This window comes from Toxorhynchites rutilus, chromosome 2 (assembly GCF_029784135.1).
Source record: "Toxorhynchites rutilus septentrionalis strain SRP chromosome 2, ASM2978413v1, whole genome shotgun sequence".
Lineage (NCBI taxonomy): Eukaryota > Metazoa > Arthropoda > Insecta > Diptera > Culicidae > Toxorhynchites > Toxorhynchites rutilus.
The window spans coordinates 211,408,509-211,429,561 of NC_073745.1; the positions used below are offsets into that span (position 1 = coordinate 211,408,509).

The 21,053-nt window shown below is 38.3% G+C and overlaps 1 protein-coding gene across 4 annotated transcripts in view; it reads right to left on the bottom strand.

Annotated features, from left to right (window-relative positions):
* Nucleotides 1-1,196: 1,196 nt before the first annotated feature.
* Nucleotides 1,197-21,053, bottom strand: part of LOC129766456 (motile sperm domain-containing protein 2-like) — an 86,467-nt gene continuing 66,610 nt past the window's right edge. For all 4 annotated transcript variants that reach the window (XM_055766990.1, XM_055766992.1, XM_055766991.1 and 1 more), the window contains exons 6-9: nucleotides 10,609-10,684; nucleotides 2,254-2,366; nucleotides 1,728-1,928; nucleotides 1,197-1,669 (exon numbers count right to left, since the gene is read on the bottom strand). In XM_055766990.1, the coding sequence (XP_055622965.1) occupies nucleotides 1,352-1,669; nucleotides 1,728-1,928; nucleotides 2,254-2,366; nucleotides 10,609-10,684 (708 nt within the window). In that variant the 3' untranslated portion in view covers nucleotides 1,197-1,351. The remainder of the gene's footprint in view (nucleotides 1,670-1,727; nucleotides 1,929-2,253; nucleotides 2,367-10,608; nucleotides 10,685-21,053) is intronic.

Consider the following 21,053-nt stretch of genomic DNA (forward strand, 5'->3'; position numbering starts at 1 on the left):
GAGGATCTGAATTTTGTAGACACCATTCAGGATTGTGATGGCACGATAGTTCTCACAATCCAGATTGTCACCGTTTTTATAGATGGGGCAAATTACCCCGCCCTTTCACTCATCCGGTAGCTGTGCTGTGTCCCAGATTCTAACTATCATTACCATTCTTACCAGCTGCTTTGTGGTTCTTTAGCTGATTCATGGTCTCCTTAACTTTACCGGTGTAGTCCTTCTCATCGAAGTCTTGTTCTCCTGTCGCGCTGTTCTTGGTCTCCTGGCGCGCTGTTCAGGTGTTCATCGTAGTGCGGCCTCACCTTTTCGATCATCTCGCGTTCGTTCATCAAGATGCCTCCTTCCTTGTTCCTGCACATTTCGGCTCGCGGCACAAAGCATTTGTGCGAGGTGTTTAGTTTCTTGAACAACTTTCGCGATTCTCGAGAACGATAAAGCAGCTCCATCGCCTCACACTATTTGTCTTCCAGGCGGCGCTTTTTTCCCGAAAAAAAATTTCTTTGCTGCCTTCGCTTCGATCTGTATTGTTCCATTTTGTCGAGTCGCTCGTTGCAGCATGGCTGCGCGTGCTGCATCTTTCTCGCTCAGGGGCGCTCGGCACTCGTCATTAAACTATTCGTTCCGTTGTCCTCGTTGGTCATACCCGATGACGGTATCTGATGTGCTGCTAAATGCTGCTTTTAAGATGTTCCAGCATTCATCGAGGGGAGCAGCATCCAGTTAGTCTAACCCCGGTAACGCAAATTCAAGACGCTGCGAGTGTGTTGCAGCAAAGTTCGGCTCCTGTAGTCGTCGTATGTGGTACCGTGGTAAGCGCCGGTGTCTTATGTTATTGACGACTGACAGTTTAGACCGCAATTTGACCATCACCAGGTAGGGTTCTGAATCAATGTTGGCGTCACGATAGGTTCTGACGTCGATGATATCCGAAAGGTGCCAATCGTCATTCAAAACGTGGTCAGTTTGTGTTGCTGTTTGCTGTGGTGATCGATGGATTCAGAGAAAGATTCGGAAAAGATAATTTTCATTCAGAGTTTTTACTTCAGAATTATGTTCATTCCACTTGAAAATCCCATGAAAATTCAATGTCGTCAACACAAAAAGGACGTATAATGCTGTACTCTAAAAAGAGACTCACAAATCGACAATGATAATTGATGAAGACAGAGCTTTCTTTCAATTCAACACAATCGTTGCGGTGTACTTTAGATATATTTCTTTTAAATAATACGTTTCATAACAAAATAGTTAAATTAAATTACTCTGTTGTTCCTTTGAACGATTTTCAAAGGCAACAATAAATTTTGTACAAATTCGAAAACATACCAAAACATACATCATGCATCACTTATTGCGAAAGGTTCTTGATTTCCGCCTTCAAAATGTACACGGTGGCAACTGAGAGCAGCACAACAAGCAAGAGGGAAATCCACTGAAGATTTTGGTTGAACTTGACCTGTGCTTCCAACCGATGTGTCGTATCACCGAGTTGCGAAATAACCTGTTGGAAATGCGATAAATGTTCATCGGCTCCACCGGCGGCATATCCGGCACCGAACATATCGCCGGCTGCACCCCCGTTGTGATGGCGTCCATCATCTGGGTTGGCCGCAACCCAACAAGTCAATCGATGTAGTTCCACCGAATCGTTTTTCGACGAGACGTTCTGTAAGGCATATCAGATGATTAGTTCCAAAATTGAAGGATTCGATCAGAACCAATACCTTCCAAAGTTCGGCAAGATCTTGCGAATTAGTTGACATGTCACTACCCAATCCCATACACATCACCAGAAATTTCTCCCGATTCAAAGTGTTCATCTGTTGGCCTTGCTGGAGAACTACATTCACCATGACGTCGGCACCCGGCGAAAGTACTCCGGTGCTGGGCCGCACCCGGAACTTCTCCGGGGCTGTGGTTTTGATCTGAAATCAGAAAGAAAGTGAACGTTTCTTAGTATCGTATTTTAACATGATGGTTATACAATCATAATCTGATTGGGAAATCGTTTGTGGTGAGCGCCGCTTAGGCTAAATGATCAATTTAATTGCACAAGTACAGGAAATTATACCTTTCGTCAAGAGTCAGTCGCGCTTAACTAATGGATAGCCAAGCATAACTGAAGAAAATGAAACCATAACGCGCAATGACTCTCGGCAGTTGCAGTCATTACGGGGGAGCACTGGAAAAGCATTTAAAAAAACGGAGAGAGCGGAAAATTAACATGGGGGAGGGGTGAAGGAAACCTACCTTATAAGTTACGGGTTTGTTATCGATATTTTCAATCTCCACACATCCCGACAGCTCGTTACCGGACTTTGTAAATACAATTCTGTTTGGCGGTGTTATTCGAAGCATCTCGCCTGAAAAGAATGAACACACACACACGGGTCAGATAACTGCTTTACTCAAATCGACTAGATTCACTATAGATCACAATGTTAGCCGGACGACGCTCAGTTTTTGTCACCTAGAGTCGGTATTCGATGATAAATGATATCAGATAGCGAAGCAGTATACGATAATACAAAGCGTTTCGACGGAGAGTTGCGTATTTATCGGGTTTGTGAACAAAAGGCGCGATGAGTTGAAGGCTGAAGTAATATTCACTCAATTATTCATTATTTTTATCTGCATTATATTGAAATAGACGCCATTATTTGTTCTCTGACTGATAGTTTGGCCTGTTTTTTATATTTAGTTTATATTATAATCGAGTATTTTCTCCTATGTTTCAAACAAACCGGGCAATCGATGGAACAAAGGTTTGCTTGCGAGAGGCCGCCGTTTCTGATGGCGGGTCGACGGCCGACTCGGATTGCGTCCCCTCAGCGGCTTTGGGCCGCCTGGATTCTTTATCCTCGTTAGATGAAGACTTCGTTCAGATTACGAATCGTTGCGAAAAAATTAATTCATAATAAAACATTGCGTTCTGGTGGCGTTAATATGTAAAGACCCATTTTCGTATGGACATTCTCTGAGCTGCTATTCGTCATCCATGAAGAGAAAGTGTACTCAAAGCTTAAATTTGGCTCCTCAAACTTGGTTCACATAGAATCGTTCATCTTCTCCCTTGTTTTTGTTTTGAAAATTTATGCATATCACAGGAAGGTATAGAGTGTAAAACGAAACATTTTTGCGTTGCGTTGAAAAATGTCAAGCATTACAAAAACCAAAATCCCACATACTAAATTAATTATATTTCGTTTTTTTTTACACAATATTCGAAGCGATGAACGGTGAACTGAACGAAATGATTCCTTGATCCTACGTTTACAAAGCAGCTATATCGTAGACACTTCAAGTTTTTGTGAGAACGTATACAACATTCGAAACTATAAAAAAGGATAAATAAAAAACTTAATGTAGTATTCGGCAATATTATTGGATAATCTACACAGTGATTCAAAAAATGAGAACAATGATGAACAAAACCCTATCGCATTGTCGATCGTTGATTCACATTGGTGGGAAGGAGGGTAATATTTGTCCTGGGTACTTCCGAGGAGAAATCGATTCCTACAGGGTCTTTCAGATTAAACACTCGCACAACAAATTTTAATGACTTCTACAAATGTGAACCAATTTTTATTTTAAAAAAATCCTAAATATTTTAGAAAATTTTCGATGTGACCTCTTTTTTCGATAACGCGTTTTAAACGGTGAACAAAATTCTTCATGCACAACTATAACATTACGACTTCGATGCTGTTGAACATCCGAGTTATTTCTTCTTTAAGTTCCTCCAAATTTTGTGGCTTATTAACAACGTACCCCCAGAGGAAATAATCGACGACGAGAAATGTTGAAATTCTTACCATAAGAGGACAAAGTTTCATTAAGCTTCGGTTGCTCGAGGTATACGATTTAACATAAAATGCACGTTCTTGTAGATCTTGTACATCAGGGTGCCAATGAATCTATGGGAAAATATCGACCCTAAAATTTCAAAAAGTTACCCTATACAAAATGCTCACCACCTCGAAAAAACACCCTATGCCAAATTTCAGCTCAATCGGACTTAAGGGAGAGTGGCGCAAAGTGGTCAAAGTTTGAGTTTTTCGAAAATTGAAAAATCGGGGTTTTCGAAAACAATTTTTTGACGTAGGATTACGTCTTTCGGGAACATATTGGGGTACAAATTGAAAATCGAAAATCAAGCACATCGTGAACATTGTCCAATTTCAAACGCTTATTGCTCAGTCATTTCATGATGGATTGATGAAATTTTTACGTCATTCAATTTCGGCTCTTCATAACAATTTTTGATATTGAATAAAATAATATATTTCATGAAACTAACTATCGAACAATTGGAAAATCTCAGCCTCTGTCCTAACGGAAATATCCACTTCTAATTGATCGAAATTGACGACACATGCGGCGGTTCCCTAACACAGACTTCAAACCCAAGGAGCCTGGGGAAATCGGCATTGCAAATACATGAAAGTAGGGGGAACTTTTGTTCCTACCGAAATGTGTTCCCTAACAGAGACATCAAAACTAAGGTGTCCGAGGAAAATCGGCATTGCAAATATATGTCGAGGGCATTTTTATATTGCAAGTAGGGTGAGTGATACGATTAATTCTAGCAAATAAAATTTAAATTTGGAACTTTAATGATGGTTGCCTAGTGAAATTTCATATCAATGACTGATCGTGTATTGTGAAAAATTTAGCACAAGTGTAATTGTAAAATTGTATACGGTAGCAGTTGTGTTAAAAGTGATTTAATATATGAAACGATTTATTTCAATTTCCATAAATAAAAATCAAGGTGTCTCGAGCGGGAACGGGAACAGGTCATTTGACTTAAGCTGTCTGTTTTGTTGTGTTTATTTTCACCCAAGGAAAGTTCATGCGGCGAGAAAAAATTGGAAAAGTTAAGAAATACTCGGAAAAGTGATTTCCCATATGCTCTACATATAGTATTAGGCGTTGTTAGTCCAAATAACGTTCGCATTGGGTTGAATAAACACTCAGAAAGCAAAAAATATAAAACAAAATTACCTTTTCCATTTCAAATATGTTTTCTCTATATTAAAATAACATGTTTTTACTGATGAGAAAAGTTGATAATTGTGTTCGGTATTGGTAATTATATTATATTACATTGGTGAGTTTTTTTTGACGTGGGACTACGTCTAACCGGAGTATATGGGGGGTAAAATGAAAACCTAAACACAGATCATGCAGGAAAAAATGAAAGATTCCAAATGCTTATAACTCGAACATTTCTTAATGGATCGGAATAATGTTTGCATCAATTTATAGGGAATATTTCTACGCTTCTATCACAATTAATGAAATGTTATTTTTCATTAGATAAACAATTGAATAACTGTAAAATGTTAAGCGTCATCTAAACGCCGTAACTGCCTCATTTTGATTTGTCCGATCTATGGTTTCCCAAACACAGACTTTAAAACCAAGCAGCGTTGAAGAGATCGGCATCGCAAATACATGTAAGTTGGGAGTCTTTTTGTTCCGACTGAAATGTGTTTCCCTAACACAGACTTCAAATACATGGAGCTTAGGGAAATTGACATTGCAAATACATGCAAGTCGGGGGTATTTTTGTTCCGACTGAAATGTGTTTCCCCAACACAGACTTTAGAACCAAGTTGTCTGGGGAAATCGGCTCACCAAATAAATGCAAAATGCGAGTACTTTTGTACTCGCTTGCCTTTGTGCAAACTAGAATATGTTTCCTCAAAAGGTCTTCCGGGGGTACTTCTGCACTCGCATGTTTTTTTACACTCCGAATAGTGTTTTCCTAACACGGATTACAAAAGCGGGTACGAACACCACGCGTTGGCTCGGTTATCCAAGATTGCATTGAAGGATATGCCTTCATATCTTCTGCTCACTGAATTTCTACGCATACCATTTGATGATTATGCAGGATGTTGATAACCAATTGCTGCGATGACGCCTATTGATTAAACAATATGCGTTCGACGTACATGTCAAAATCGAAACTGAGTGCCTGAAGTTCATCAAATCAAGCAAATTCGCGGTTCGAGAAATACGTACACTTGAGAGGTGCAATCTTCAGAAGGAAACGTAAAATAAAATAATCGTTTGATAATTCTTCCGTTCACATATTTTGTCCTAGGTATCATACCAAACGTAAAAGGACTGTCATTCAATTTACTTGTTACGGAGAGCATAATCGATCACAATGCATGAATTGACCTTACATGGCATTTGTTCTATCTTTTCACTCACAAAGCAAATATATTAAATTCAATTGAATACGGGAATTGTTTCATTCAATTAAAAATTCAATCAATACAAACAAATGATTGCTACGCTAAGATAGTCCCACGTCAACCTTGCGGTTATATCATAGATATAACCCACCCATATTTTTCTTTATTTCAACCATACATAACAGGAGGCATCTCATCTAGGATCACAGAGGGCGGTTTTCATCATATCTCATTCCACTTCCGCATCTTCTATCTGATACCACCCAACGACTGTTTATCATACTTCTGTCATAATCACTCGGTGAACACTGGTGGAGTGAACAAACAATACCCAACAACCAAACAAAATTGCCTTTTCAGGGCCACCAAATCTTTACCAACGAGTTTAACGATGTAATTCTTCAAACATATCCAAAATCACTAGATAGCCTAACGGAATCCTACGTCAACTATGCGGTCGTGTCTCGGACACAACCCTCCTGTAACTTTTGATGTCAAATGTCTTAAAATGGCATGAAACGTCGAGATCTAGTGTCATCTCGAATTTTTTTTCCGAGAATCGGCACTCTGGGACTGGGTTTTTCTCCGGCATGCGAAACGAAAAGTGTATGGTTTAGGGTGCCAATAAAAATATTTATCTCAATTTTTCATTCGGAACTTGCTACGAACTTTTGGTTTGCACAATAAAAAATCTAAATAAAATAAAAAAAAACAATAAAAAAGCAAAATCTAAAATATTGGCTCATTCGGACTTCATTTAATGGTGTCGCAGACGTTAAAATTTATGTTTTTTGAAAACCCAAAAATTACCGGAAATCGGGGTTTTCAAAAAAAAATGTACCAAATGGAGAGTGGGTGTTATGGTCGAACACACTAGGTGGACATTTTTGGGAGAGAGGAGACTGACAATATAAGTTATCCGAAAATGTCAAACATTTGAAACAGAATTTGTTCTTATTAACAAACTAGCAGACCCGGCGAACTTCGTCCCACCAACAATTGATATATTGATATAAATTATTTCGAACCGACCCGCCGTCGGAAGCGGTGGCCTTTCGCAAGTGAACCTGTGTTCTATCGATTGCCCGGTTAGTTTTAAACATAGGAGACGATCCTTTAGTTAGGTCCGACTGAGCATTAGCGAGTGTCGGACGGCATACATCTGCCCGGTTAATTTTTAATTTTTGAATTTTTGCACAGAAATATGAATAATATATTTCAAAGCAAAACTTAACCGGGCAAACGTATGCCGTCCTATTTCGGCTCTGGTGACGCTAATATGAAAGTACCAATTTTTCATTTCACCCACATGAAAATGAATGTTCCACTTTTCTACATCAAAGGCTACCCCTCTAATCTCCTCAAGATCATCGAGAGCTCTCTTCGCTCTCTCTCTCTTTCTCTCTCTCTCTCTTTCTTTCTCTTTCTCTCTCTCTTCTCTCTCTTCTCCCTCTTTCTCTCTTCTCTCTCTCTTCTCTCTCTTCTCCCTCTTTCTCTTTCTCTCTTCTCTCTCTCTCTCTCCTCTCTTTCTCTCTCTCTTCTCTCTCTTTCCTCTCTCTTTCTCTCTCTCTATCTCTTCTCTCTCTCTCCTCTCTCTTTCTCTCTCTTCTCTCTCTCTCTCCTCTCTCTTTCTCTCTCTCTTCTCTCTCCTCTCTCTTTCTCTCTCTTTCTCTTTTTCTCTCTCTGCTCTCTCTTTCTCTTTCTCTCTCTCTTCTCTCTCTTTCTCTCTCCTCTTTTCTTCTTTCCTGTCTCTCTCCTCTCTTCTTTATCTTCCTCCTTTCTCTTACCTCTGGTCTCTCTTCTCTCTCTCTATCTCTCTCCTCTTTCTTCCCTCCCCTCTCTCTCTCTCACTCTCCTCTGTGAGTGAGCTTTTTCTTCTCTCTTTTCTCTCCTCTCTCTTCTCTATCTTCCTGCTTTCTCTCTCTCTCTCTCTCTCTCTCTTCTTCTCTCTTCTTCTCTCTTCTCTATCTACCTCCACTTTCTTATCTATTTTCTATCTTCCTCCTCCTCCTTCCTCCTTCTGGTCTCTGAACTTTAGATGTGTATCTATTGAATAATGTGTTTTAAAATGCTGTTTTTATAAAAAAAAATATATTCTAAAACTCTCGTTCGTGTGCCATCTTTCGACACAGTCCCTTAAAATAAGGTCCTGGTTTTTGACTACAGTTCTGCACGGTAAAAAAGGTTTGGTGTCTGAGAACAGACATAGGAACGCGAAGATTTAATTTTTCAGTCGCATTACTTTTTCCAAAAATGTACACTTTCGCGAGGTATTGAAATTCGAGCAATTTAAAAAAAATAATACATTACGTGTCACTTATTTACAAATTCAACAACAAATTTCGCACGAATTATAACAAGTTTATAAAGCTTGTTTTTCAATCCTTCACAATGAAGACAAATTTACACGAATGTTTGCAAACGTTTTCGCCAATCAATCAAAATGAAGCGCGGGATCACTTGCGAAAGTGCGAAAAAAGATAGAACTTCCCAAGTTTTTGCTGCGAAAAAAAAATTCGCGTTGCACTGACAGTTGTCTCTGCCCACACCAGGAAGTTGGAACAAGTCAATCAAGATGGGTGCAACAATATATGAAAAAAATTGCTCATCTTCACATCGATGGAACGATGTAAGCAATATGCAAGTTTTCTGCAGGATAGTAAATAATTTTCCTAATTTCTATTTATACTTTACTGAATTTTCTAATATTGAATTGTATGGAGTTCGAGTTCTCACTCTCTCTCTCTCTTTCGTGTACAGGCCGTTGTTGGATATAGACCATGCACTGGAATCACTCCTCGCCCGTAACACAGCGGCCCTGCTCTAATAAAATCTTGAGTATCTGTTAACGATGTTATTCCACAGGAAACGGTTTATAATCCATACGACTTGAGGAATTTAACCGTTTACATTGCATTCAACGTGTTTGGTACTCTTCCGATCCACATGTCTGTAGATTGGTCGACGTACTCGCATCCGAATAAATTGAACATAGACTCATCACTAACTAGGACCGTTTGACAGTTTTTCACATCCCAGAATATAGGCGATTGAGTTTTCAAGAGAACTTTCTACTGACTACTCAATGAATTCAAAAGTTTCTTTACACGACTTGAACGGCGCAGAAATCCCAATCAGGTACTAATAATTAGAATGACGCATGTATTAACACTTTGACGTCCGCACCATTCGTAAAAAAATATTCGCTTGGCGCCGGCAGCGCTAATTTGGATTACTTGGCTTGTCGCCGCCCGTTCTTGACATTATCGGGAAATCTTAAATTGTTAAGTTTTACTAATTTTATCGTAAATTTTCATTAGTTCTCAACTCTGTTCCCCTACATTCATGACATTTCGATGATATACATTCGTAAATATTACAAACCTGTCCATATACCCCCCACTATATGTCCACGCGGGTAATCATCGAAAAAATGTTCTACTTTTCGGTATGTTTTGATTTTGGTAAAAACATTGAAAAACATTCGATCGATAAATTCAAAAAACAGTATATTGAAATGCAAGAAACTGCATTTAAGTTTGGAGAAATATGATTTTCGAAAGATATAATTGAAGTTCTTCTCAAAATGTCCGTATTTCCCCACCTCCCCTATTCATAAAAATATAAAACTTGTTGGGCGTGTAAATTAATGTTACCCAAACAAAACCCCAACAGAATGCAAACAATACTAAAGTGCTATCGCCGGCCACTGAGATACTATGCGCACGTAACCACTGTGGTGTCGCCGGCATTCAGACGCTAGTTTTCGTACGTAACTACTGTGGTGTCGCCGGACGTCAAAGTGTTAAGTATGTAGTATTGCGATGCTTGTGCCATTTATTGAGGAGAAGAATCGTCGAACATCTCTTCTTCAGGACCCCCTAACAAATATTGATACTGGCGATAAAAGTGATTTTTTTCTTTTTTTTTGTTTCTAATCACATCATGCTGCAGTCGTAGGTAAACAACACTGATAACAATAATTCGCCGCTCGTTCCGTTGAATAACATCATCTGTTTCAGAAGCGTTTGAACAACGGCAATATTCATTGACAAATTCGAAATACAAAATGCGAACAGCACAACGAATAACAAAAGAACACAATTACCCGACGTCTAGTATGTACTTCTATCTATGAACATATTGATAAAACTAAAAACTCCTGTCATTCGTTGTTGAACAGGTTTGCATTTACATTATTTCCAATTGCACAATTATCACTGTTTACAGACATACGAACCAATGTATCGTTTATGATAGAATCTATTCTACATCATCCTGAATGAAAATCGATAACCGACCGAATGTAACGTTCGAACAGAACGCCGAACGAAAACGAAGGTGGAAATAGCACCAGCAATCATTATTATCAACTCAAAACATTACTTACCGTGTCCGTTTTCGTTTTCGGAGCTGGGAGATTCGTTCATCGGAGAATCCTGCGGGCTAACGTTCGCGAAATGGACCTGTGCGAGAACAATGGAAACACAAGCAGAAGAAAAAGAATATTACTTATTTATATCGATTCCATTTAATTTATTTTATTAGTTTTGCGTAGGTTCAGAAAACTGGGAATGACTTCTTACGCGTGGGTGTTCCGTGTTCCTTAATGTTGAGATAAAATTCGAATCCACTTGGATATTCGAAAATGTTATTCGCGATTTATTGTCAAGTCGATAAAAATAGCCGCAAGCAGGGTATTGTAAGTGGTAGCCCGAGTTAAAAACAGGATTCAAATCCAACAATTTTCAAAAAATTTACAACAAAAAAGGAATGAGCAAATCTGCTTGGCAGAGGGTTCAACCTAATCGGTTATTTTATAAAACTTCACAACACTCAAACATAAACTATTCTATATTCAGCCTAATTTCATTATAGTTCCGCTCGGTAAAAGTAGCATTGTCACACACAGCTCAATTTTGATGAATGTTATACTCATAAAGTCCCTGCACTGACTTTTTTTCACTACCGCAAGCGGACCGATAGCTACTGCTTTGATGATACAGATAATTATTATTTTTTGCTTTTGTTGCTGCATCCAGTTCGAAGCGTCAAATGACAGACTGTTAACGTTCGCGCTCGCATGGAAGCTTGCGTGGAATTCGAGCGATGCTATTCGCGATATCGAGGGTACAGTGTCGATGCTTACCAAAGTTTATAAAATAAAAATAATGATTTCGTGCACCCATAAAATACTTTGCTACCAATGCAATTCATATCTCTACTAACGATTGGTACATTTTATTCCACGGTATTGATCACTGTTTTTCATTTTCAAGAGTTTTCAAACTTTCCTATCATGCTTGTTCTTCGTATTTGACAATAAAAAGTTTGAGTTTTTTTTTCAAATACTTGTTACTGTGAACACAATGGTAGAATTCGTGGTTTTTGAAGATGCTTAAAATGAAATTGCTACGGAGGTAAATAATCTAGCAATTTGGTGTCAGAGAACTAATCATAAAGCAGTTTGTGAAGATGTATCAGGTTGATCAAGAGCTTCTTGATAAGTTACCAAATATCCTATGTACAGTGTTGGAAAGAAAAAAGTTAACAGCATTACGCAAACTACTTTTTCATGATTTTTTTTCTGGAAAATGAACGTATTTCTTACAATGGAAAGGATGTAAACAAGCCATTGTTTGTATTCATTTTCAAATTTACATAAAACTCCAACTCATTGGATTTTTTCATCCAGTATTGTGCATAGATGCTCTATGGGGTAGGGGTCTGGGGACTGGAATGGCCACTCAAGCATTTTAATCTATTTGGACTGAAAATAGCACACCTTCAAGGTGTGCTCGGGATCATTGTCCTGTTGGAAGATATAGCTTTTATATTCATTTTCCTGAGTGACGGCTTTAAGTTTTCCTCCAAGACATTGACGTAGGACTCAGCAGTCTTCTTCACATCGATCTTAACGAGATTGTCCACCCCATTCCAAGAAAAACAACCCCTCACAAGAAACGATTCTCCACCGTGCTTAACTGTTGCTCGAGTATTCTGGATAGCTCAGACTTCAGGCTGTCATTTCTTTGTGTTTTTCTAACCTCAAACTTACTCTAATCGGTCCAAACAATCTTCTTCCAAAAATCAGTATGACTGGAACTCTTGGTCGTGGACCGTCGTCATTCTCCTTAAACCGTTTTGCTCAAGTTTTGGTGTCATTTCAAAATAAATCGTGCAAAATACATACTCTAGTTGCAAATCATGACCATGTACCAAAATTGTATAAAAATGTCAAAATAATGATAATCTTTATATAGATACACAGTTGCATGTTAACCCTTTGCGGTCGTATTCAATTTGTACATGGATGCCAAACTGGTCGGAATTATTTTTGCTTGAAAGAGCAGTGATGCATAATTTGTATGATAATGAAAGATAAACAAGATTTTTTCAATTCGTTGTGAACTTTAGATGTGTATCTACTGAATAATGTGTTTTAAAATGCTGTTTTTATAAAAAAATATATTCTAAAACTCTCGTTCGTGTGCTATCTTTCGACACAGTCCCTCAAAATAAGGTCCTGGTTTTTGACTACAGTTCTGCACGGTAAAAAAGGTTTGGTGGCTGAGAAAAGACATAGGAACGCGAAGATTTAATTTTTCACTCGCATTACTTTTTCCAAAAATGTACACTTTCGCGAGGTATTGAAATTCGAGCAATTTAAAAAAAATAATACATTACGTGTCACTTCTTTACAAATTCAACAACAAAGGGCCTGGCCGGGTAAGGGAGTAAAAAGTGCCCCCAAACCAAATCACTAGCAGTATGGCAAATATTGTAAAGGATATTAAATAAGAAATTTTGGTGGTTTATTTGAACCCCTATGTGGTTTGACGTAGGATCTATAGTGAAAAACGTACTTTTTCGATTATTTCACGCCATCCTCAAAAGATCCGAGATAAAAATTTGAAAAAAATACTGAATGTGCATCTTACCACGGTGTATCAAGAAAAATTATCAAAAAAATATTTCATCAAAAATTTTAGTACTAAAAAAATATTTAAATTTTGAAATTTTTTTTTGGGATTTAGAGATTCAGTACTACTCTAATTCATATTTAAATGTGCTCTTACGGATTTTCTAGATTGATAAATATCTTCAAGCTGTTTCAAATATCTAATAATAAAAATAAAATAATAAAAAAAATAATACACAGTACAAAAAAATGTTATAGATTTTCTGGCATTTCGAAATTTAAAAAAAAATATAACTTTGAGACCACAAATCCGATTTGTTTTTTTTTATCTTAATCTTTCAATTGAAAACCACGAATACAATAAAATAATCGTTTACAAAAAAATAAAAATAATAATGCAGACGATGAAGAAAATTATGTTTGTGTCACACAATGCTCTTAAAAATCCAGGAAAATCTACGCCACATGTAGAAAAAAGACACATACGAACGCATTTAAATAAAAAATTTGAGCAGGAGTGGGTCTCAAAGTTATATTTTTTTTTCAAAATTTCGAAATGCCAGAAAATCTATAACATTTTTTTGTACTGTGTATTTTTTTAAATTTTATTTTTATTATTGTTATTTGAAAAAAAACAGTTTGAAGATATTTATCAATCTAGAAAAGCCGTAAGAGCACATTTAAATATGAATTAGAGTAGTACTGAATCTCTAAATCTAAATCTAAAAAATTTTTTTTTTCAGAATTTAAATATTTTTTGTAGTACTAAAATTTTTGATGAAATTTTTTTTGAAGTTTTTTCTTGATACACCGTGGTAAGATGTACATTCAGTATTTTTTTCAAATTTTTATCTCGGATCTATTGAGGATGGTGTGAAATAAACGAAAAAGTACGTTTTTCACTATAGATCCTACGTCAAACCACATAGGGGTTCAAATAAACCACCAAAATCCTTTACAATATTTGCCATGCAGCTAGTGATTTGGTTTGGGGGCACTTTTTACTCCCTTACCTAACCACTCTTTGGAAATATAAAAAAAATTTTTTTTTGATACCGCGCAACACTGAAAAAAATCTGAAAAAAAATATAGCAGGTTGTGTTCAATACACGACCGCATTGTTGACGTAGAACTACGCTGTAGTTTAATTTAAGTCTCTTGTTTATAACTGCGGATATTATTTTATAATGCTGTAGCATGATTTCAAACCCATTTCAAACCCGATCCCTAAACAATTAATTGTTTTCTAACGAATGGCTCATGCGCAAGCACTTCAATGTTTACGATTCCCACAAGCATAACTGCATAACTTCGTTAATTACTTTTCTCCCACAAATATCCATCACCCATAAAAACTAGCCACATGCGCTAGCGGTATGAATTCATTCTTACATCATACCGCGCGCAGTTGATGGCAATAAACCTAAACCAAAACAGACCTAGTTCTGCTCCGATGAAATACGCGACAGTTTACAAAGTCGTAACACTTTACGATTTCCCATGAAATCGATATGCACTATGCGATATGCGCGCTTACGCGCAGTTAGCATTTTTTATTCTTTACCCAAATCACATCGAACACTGCATTCGATTGATTGGCTATTTCTCTATGACTTGGCTCCTCCCAACGAATTAAAGAAAAAAAGAATTATTGTAAAAGGTTAGCTTAAGACTTTCGTGTTTGATATTAAGGGAGTTCTAGAGACACACTCCGCGCGAACGGTCGCGTGGAGTTTTTAGCTATTAAAAGGCGAAGTCCTTTTCAAAGTAAATAAACGGAAGTGGTTATTTTCTAAAAGTAAAAGAAGTGTTTCAACACGAGAGCGATGACGTTATGGTAAAGGTTCGAATAGTAAAATGATACGAAAATTTTGAAATAACCATTCTATCAGTTTGGTCGCCCTGAAATGTTTTTTGACGTAGGACTACGTCTTTCATTTCTATACCGGGGTGTAAAACCAAAGTTTCGAGAACGAAAGCGTTACGCTGGAGACCGAGATTTTGAGCGTTAATAGCTCTTAAACAACTGAACGAAATGGTATGATAAACACTTCATTTGAAAGATAAAATGTCTACGCGTCATATACTTGTTACTTTTTGATCCAAAAACTTTTTTCAATAGTCTTAAAATTGCTTTCAAAACAGGCTATTGAAATCACCAATCGGTATATAAGCGAGCGCCGCTCGTAAACCCACTCAGTTATGATTGAACAGCGATTGGAGCATGTTGTCGCTGTTGTTGTGAAGCTAATTTCGTTTATCATGAAAACGCTGATGAACGGTTTCACCAAGAGCCTGTTTGTACACCTAAGGCCAAAAGGGAATCCATCAGGAGGAGAGTGATGCCACGGTTCCGTTTGAAACATCGGAGCAGCCGCCACACACACACACACACACACACACACATACACGCGCGGAATTCTCGTTGCTATCATCGTTGCTGAAAAATAATCTGCCAGTTCCCCTGGGAATTGAAAAATACATTCATGCGAAAGAGTTTATTTTAATGTTTTCTATCCATATAACACTGCAACCAAATACATTTGGTTTTGTTATTTTTCAATCAATCGCAATTAACAGGAAAGCTTCTGAATATTTGTTTTCCCCATCAGTGGAAATTTTCGTATCCAATATTGGATGCATAACATGAAAAACGGAAAATGTTTCACATCGCGAAAATCAAGTCATTTTCGAGCGATTATTTGCTTTCTACTCATATAATGCTGCGACCAAATACATTTCGTTTTGGATTTTTTCAATCAAGTGCGATCAACGTAAGACCATGTCTTTCGGCAATTTATTAGAGGTGCAATGAATCTTTAGGAATTCCCGCTCTACGCGCACTGGCAAACAATGTTTACTCAACAATTTCTCAAACGAGAAATGGGTGTTGTGAGAAAGGATTAGCGAACGCGAAAACGACAAACGGGAGAAAGATACGTTTGGAGGTTGAAGGAAATTGGCAGAAAACTTCTTCATTCTATCATTCAAATAATGTGATTCATACCACATCGTTTTGCCAGAAAGAGATTATTAGATTATTAATGTTCAAAGGAGGAATCGAGTCCTCCGAGGAAATTACCCAGCGCAAATTAGAGTCGACTATCGATTGCTGCATACGTACACAAATAATTTTATAATGCAGTTTCACCAAAGTGATTTCTTCGGATATATTCACTACATCATGTCATGTATTTCATATTCTTCATTAAGAAATCCATATCCATGGCACCTATCGGTAACGAATTCTTATCGAAACCACGATTTTCGCTAAATGCTCCTTTCAGTTCGGCCTGTAAAAAACTTTTCTGTACTCTAATCCATCAAATTTGGAGCCCTGAAAAGGGCCGTTGATTATATGCTAAGCTAATATAGCACCCTCTCCTTGGATTCGACGGGCCAGCTGAATGTCCTTGGGCATGATGTGACGCGTTTTACGTGGATAGCACACAAATTTGTATCTTCGAATAAGCCTCCTGCAGCGTCATAGCCGCGGAACTTTGGAAGCGCAAGTCGGTTTTGAAGTCCTGAGCAATTCCACGATCCAAATGCTGCAAAGGTAGCTGCGGATCAGCAATTCGGTCGACTTCTGATAGCGATGAATTTCACGCAAAGTTCCCGGTCGATAGCTTCGCTGGTAAGGCACCACGAAAGCAGCTCGGATAAGCGCACCAGTAGCAGGATAGGTGGAGAAGCCACATCGCTATCGACCGGGAACTTCGCATGAAATTCGTCGCTATCAGAAGTCGACCGAATTGCTGATCCGCAAGCTACCTTTGCAGCTTTTGGATCGTGGAATTGCTCAGAACTTCAAAACCGACTTGCGCTTCCAAAGTTCCGCGGTTATGACGCTGCAGGAGGCTTATTCGAAGATACCAATTTGTGTGCTATCCATGCAAAACGCGTCACATCATCCCCAAGGACATCCAGCTGGCCCATCGTATCCGAAGAGAGCGTGCTATATTAGCTTAGCATATAATCAACAGCCCTTTTCAGTGCTCCAAATTTGATGGATTAGAGTTCAGAAAAGTTTTTTACAGGCCGAACTGAAAGGAGCATTTAGCGAAAATCGCGGTGTCGATGATAATTCGATACCGATAGGTGCCATGGATATGGATTTCATAATGAAGAATATGAAATACATGACATGATGTAGTGAATAAATCCCCATATCGAAGAAATCACTTTGATGAAACTGTTTACCGTTTGTCGTTTTTAAGTGTTGGGAAAGGGCATTATTTTTGCTGAGTAAATTCCAAGAAAAACAGAAAGTGGGTAATATCTATGGTATAACCGCAATGGTGACGTAGGACTATCGTTGATTCAGTGATCCTTTGTTTGAAGTTGAATCTGAATCCATTCTGAATGAATGAATAAATGAATATTTGGGGGACTTCGAAAATGAGAGCGTTACGTTGGAGGTACAAGGTTTTATGCATCCAATATTGGATACGAAAATATCCTACTGCTGGGGAAGAAATAATCTTCAGAAGCTATCCTGTTAATGGCAATTGATTAAAAAATCACAAAACCAAATGTATTTGGTCACAGTGTTACATGGATAGAAAACATTCAAATAAACTCTTTCACATGAATGTATTTTTAAATTCCCAGAGGAACTGGCAGATTATTTTCAGTAACGATTAGATATTTCCACATTTTCCTCGATACTGGAAGCCCACCAGGGGTTAATACTAACTCGATAACCACCTGTTAATAGTACTTGATTGAAAAATATTTGGTCACAGTGTTACATGGATAGAAAACATCAAAATAAACTCTTTTACATGAATGTAATTTTAAATTCCCAGAGGAACTGGCATATTATTTTCCGGATCTTTCTCGATGCTGAATGGCATCCAAACGGAAAGAAATTCCGTGCGTGTATGTGTGTGTGTAGCGGCTACTTCGATGGTCACCTTCTCTTCTCCTGAAGGATCGGCTTCTCTGTGCTCCCTCACAGTTTCAAACAAACGGCTCGCGTTTCAGGGCATATCTCGATCCTTCGCCGTCCATCATCCTCAGCAACGATGTTGTTCTCGTCGATGTCCTCACGAAAAATGAATGCGTCTCACCACCAGAATATCGCTTAAGTATGTTTTTTGTGCGTGATTGAATCGAGAGAAGGCGTGGTTTACGATGGCAATTTGGAAGGCAAACTAGAGGGGAATGAACTCTCTGAGCTCGGAACATTCGGCGACTAAGCAATAATCGATTGCGGGCGCATACAATATTGGATACGGAAATATCCTACTGATGGGGAAGAATAATCTTCAGAAGCTATCCTGTTAATTGTGATTGACTGAAAAATCACAAAACCAAATGTATTTGGTCACAGTGTTACATGGATAGAAAACATTCAAATAAACTCTTTCACATGAATGTAGTTTTAAATTCCCAGAGGAACTGGCAGATTATTTTCCTGATCTTTCTCGATGCTGAATAGCATCCAAACGGAAAGAATTCCGCGCGTGTATGTGTGTGTGTGGCGGCTGCTTTCGAGATCTTCCCGGGAAACCGTTTGTGGCATCACTCCCCTCCTGATGGATTCATGTCTGGCCTAAGGTGCACAAACAGGCTCTTGGTGACACCGTTCATCAGCGCTTTCATGATAAATGAAGAGCTTCACCACAACAGCGACAACATGCTCCAATCGCTGTTCAATTAGAACTGAGTGGATTTCCGAGCGGCGCTCGCTTATATACCGATTAGTGATTTCAATAGCCTGTTTTTAAAGCAATTTTAAGACTATTGAAACAAGTTTTTGGATCAAAAAGTAACAAGTATAGAACGCGTAGACATTTTATCTTTCGAATGAAGTGTTTATCATACCATTTCGTTCAGTTGTTTAGGAGCTATTAACGCTCAAAATCTCGGTCTCCGGCGTAACGCTTTCGTTTTCGAAACTTTGATTTTACACCCCGGTATAGAAATGAAAGACGTAGTCCTACGTCAAAAATCCATTCCTTCTTTAAGCGTGTTTCATTCTGCTTCGGATCAACGGAACAGTGATAATCATTTCTTACAAAAGATAAAATGTCCAAGAGTTATATTATTGTTATTTATTAAGTCGGAAAATTGTTTCAATAGCTTAATGATAGCTTCGAAAACAGGTTATAAAATGACGCTTCCTTTGCTTTCGTTCATTTCTTACTCTACTCTCGCACCGTGACGACTCGTTTGTTTGGGACCAAGCAGATAGCAGGTTAGTCTTTCAGTGGTAAGGCACATGAAAGCAGCTCGGATAAGCGCACCAGCCGCAGGATAGGTGAAGAAGCCACATCGCTATCGACCGGGAACTTTGCGTGAAATTCATCGCTATCGGAAGTCGGCCGAATTGCTGATCCGCAAGCTACCTTTGCAGCTTTTGGTTCGTGGAATTGCTCAGAACTTCAAAACCGACTTGCGCTTCCAAAGTTCCGCGGTTATGACGCTGCAGGAGGCTTATTCGAAGATACAAATTTGTGTGCTATCCACGTAAAACGCGTCACATCATGCACAAGGACATTCAGCTGGCCCGTCGAATCCAAGGAGAGGGTGCTGTATTAGCTTAGCATATAATCAACGGCCCTTTTCAGGGCTCCAAATTTGATGGATTAGAGTTCAGAAAAGTTTTTTGCAGGCCAAACTGAAATGAGAATTTTCGTTTGGATGCCATACAGCATCGAGAAAATTCCGGAAAGATCTAATCGTTGCTGAAAAATAATCTGCCAGTTCCCTGGGAATTGAAGAATACATCCATGCGAAAGAGTTTATTTTAATGTTTTCTAATTATATGGCGAACACAGCGACCAAATACATTTGATTTCGTAATTTTTCAATCAAGTGTAATTAGCTGGAAAGCTTCTGAAGATTATTCTTTCCCATCAGTAGGATATTTTCGTATCCAATAATGGATGCATAACATGAAAAACGGAAAATGTTTCGTATCGCCAAAATTATATAATTTTCAATTGATTATTGCTCAGTCGCCGAAATTTTCATACTCAGAGAGTTCATTCTCCTCTAGTTTGCCTTCCAAATTGCCATCGTAAACCACACCTTCTCTCGATTCAATCACGCACGAAAAGCATACTGAAATGATATTCTGGTGGTGAAACCCATTCATTTTTCGTGAGGCGTCGTGCACAAATTACGTAACGCGATAAGGGGAGAGGGGTTAGATGTTGCGTTACTTTCTGTTTATTAGAGATAGGAAATTGCGTTACGAAAGGGGGGGGAGGTTCAAAATCCGGATTTTTGCGTTACGTAATTTGTGCACGACGCCTGAGGACATCGACAAGACAACATCGTTTCTGAACGAGCTGAACGGCGAGGGATCGAGGTATTCATTACCTGGCTTGACCTGACCTGAAATGCAATCAGTTTGTTTTAACTGTGAGGGAGCGCAGAAAAGCCGATCGATCAGAAGGAGAAGAGAAGGTGACCAAGAGAGTATCAGCATCGAAATACGGTTCCTCGGGAAGACATAGAAGCAGCCGCCACACACACACACATACACGCAACTCTTTTCGTTTGCTGGTTATCGAGAGGAAACCTGGAAAGAAATGATCGTTGCTGAAAAATAATCTGCCAGTTCCCCTTGGAATTGAAAATTACATTCAAGCGAGTTTATTTTAATGTTTTCTATCCATATAATACTGCGACCACATACATTTGGTTTTGTGATTTGTCAATCAAGTGCAGTTAACAGGAAAGCTTCTGAAGATTATTCTTCAGAACAAGGTTTTTTGTATCCAATATTGGATGCATAAAACCTTGAGTCTTCAAAGTAACACTCTCGTTTTTGAAGTCACCCAAATATTTATTTATTCATTCATTCAGGATGGATTTAGATTCAACTTCAAACAAATGATCTCTAAATCAAAGATAGTCCTACGTCACCCTTGCGGTTATACCATAGATATAACCCA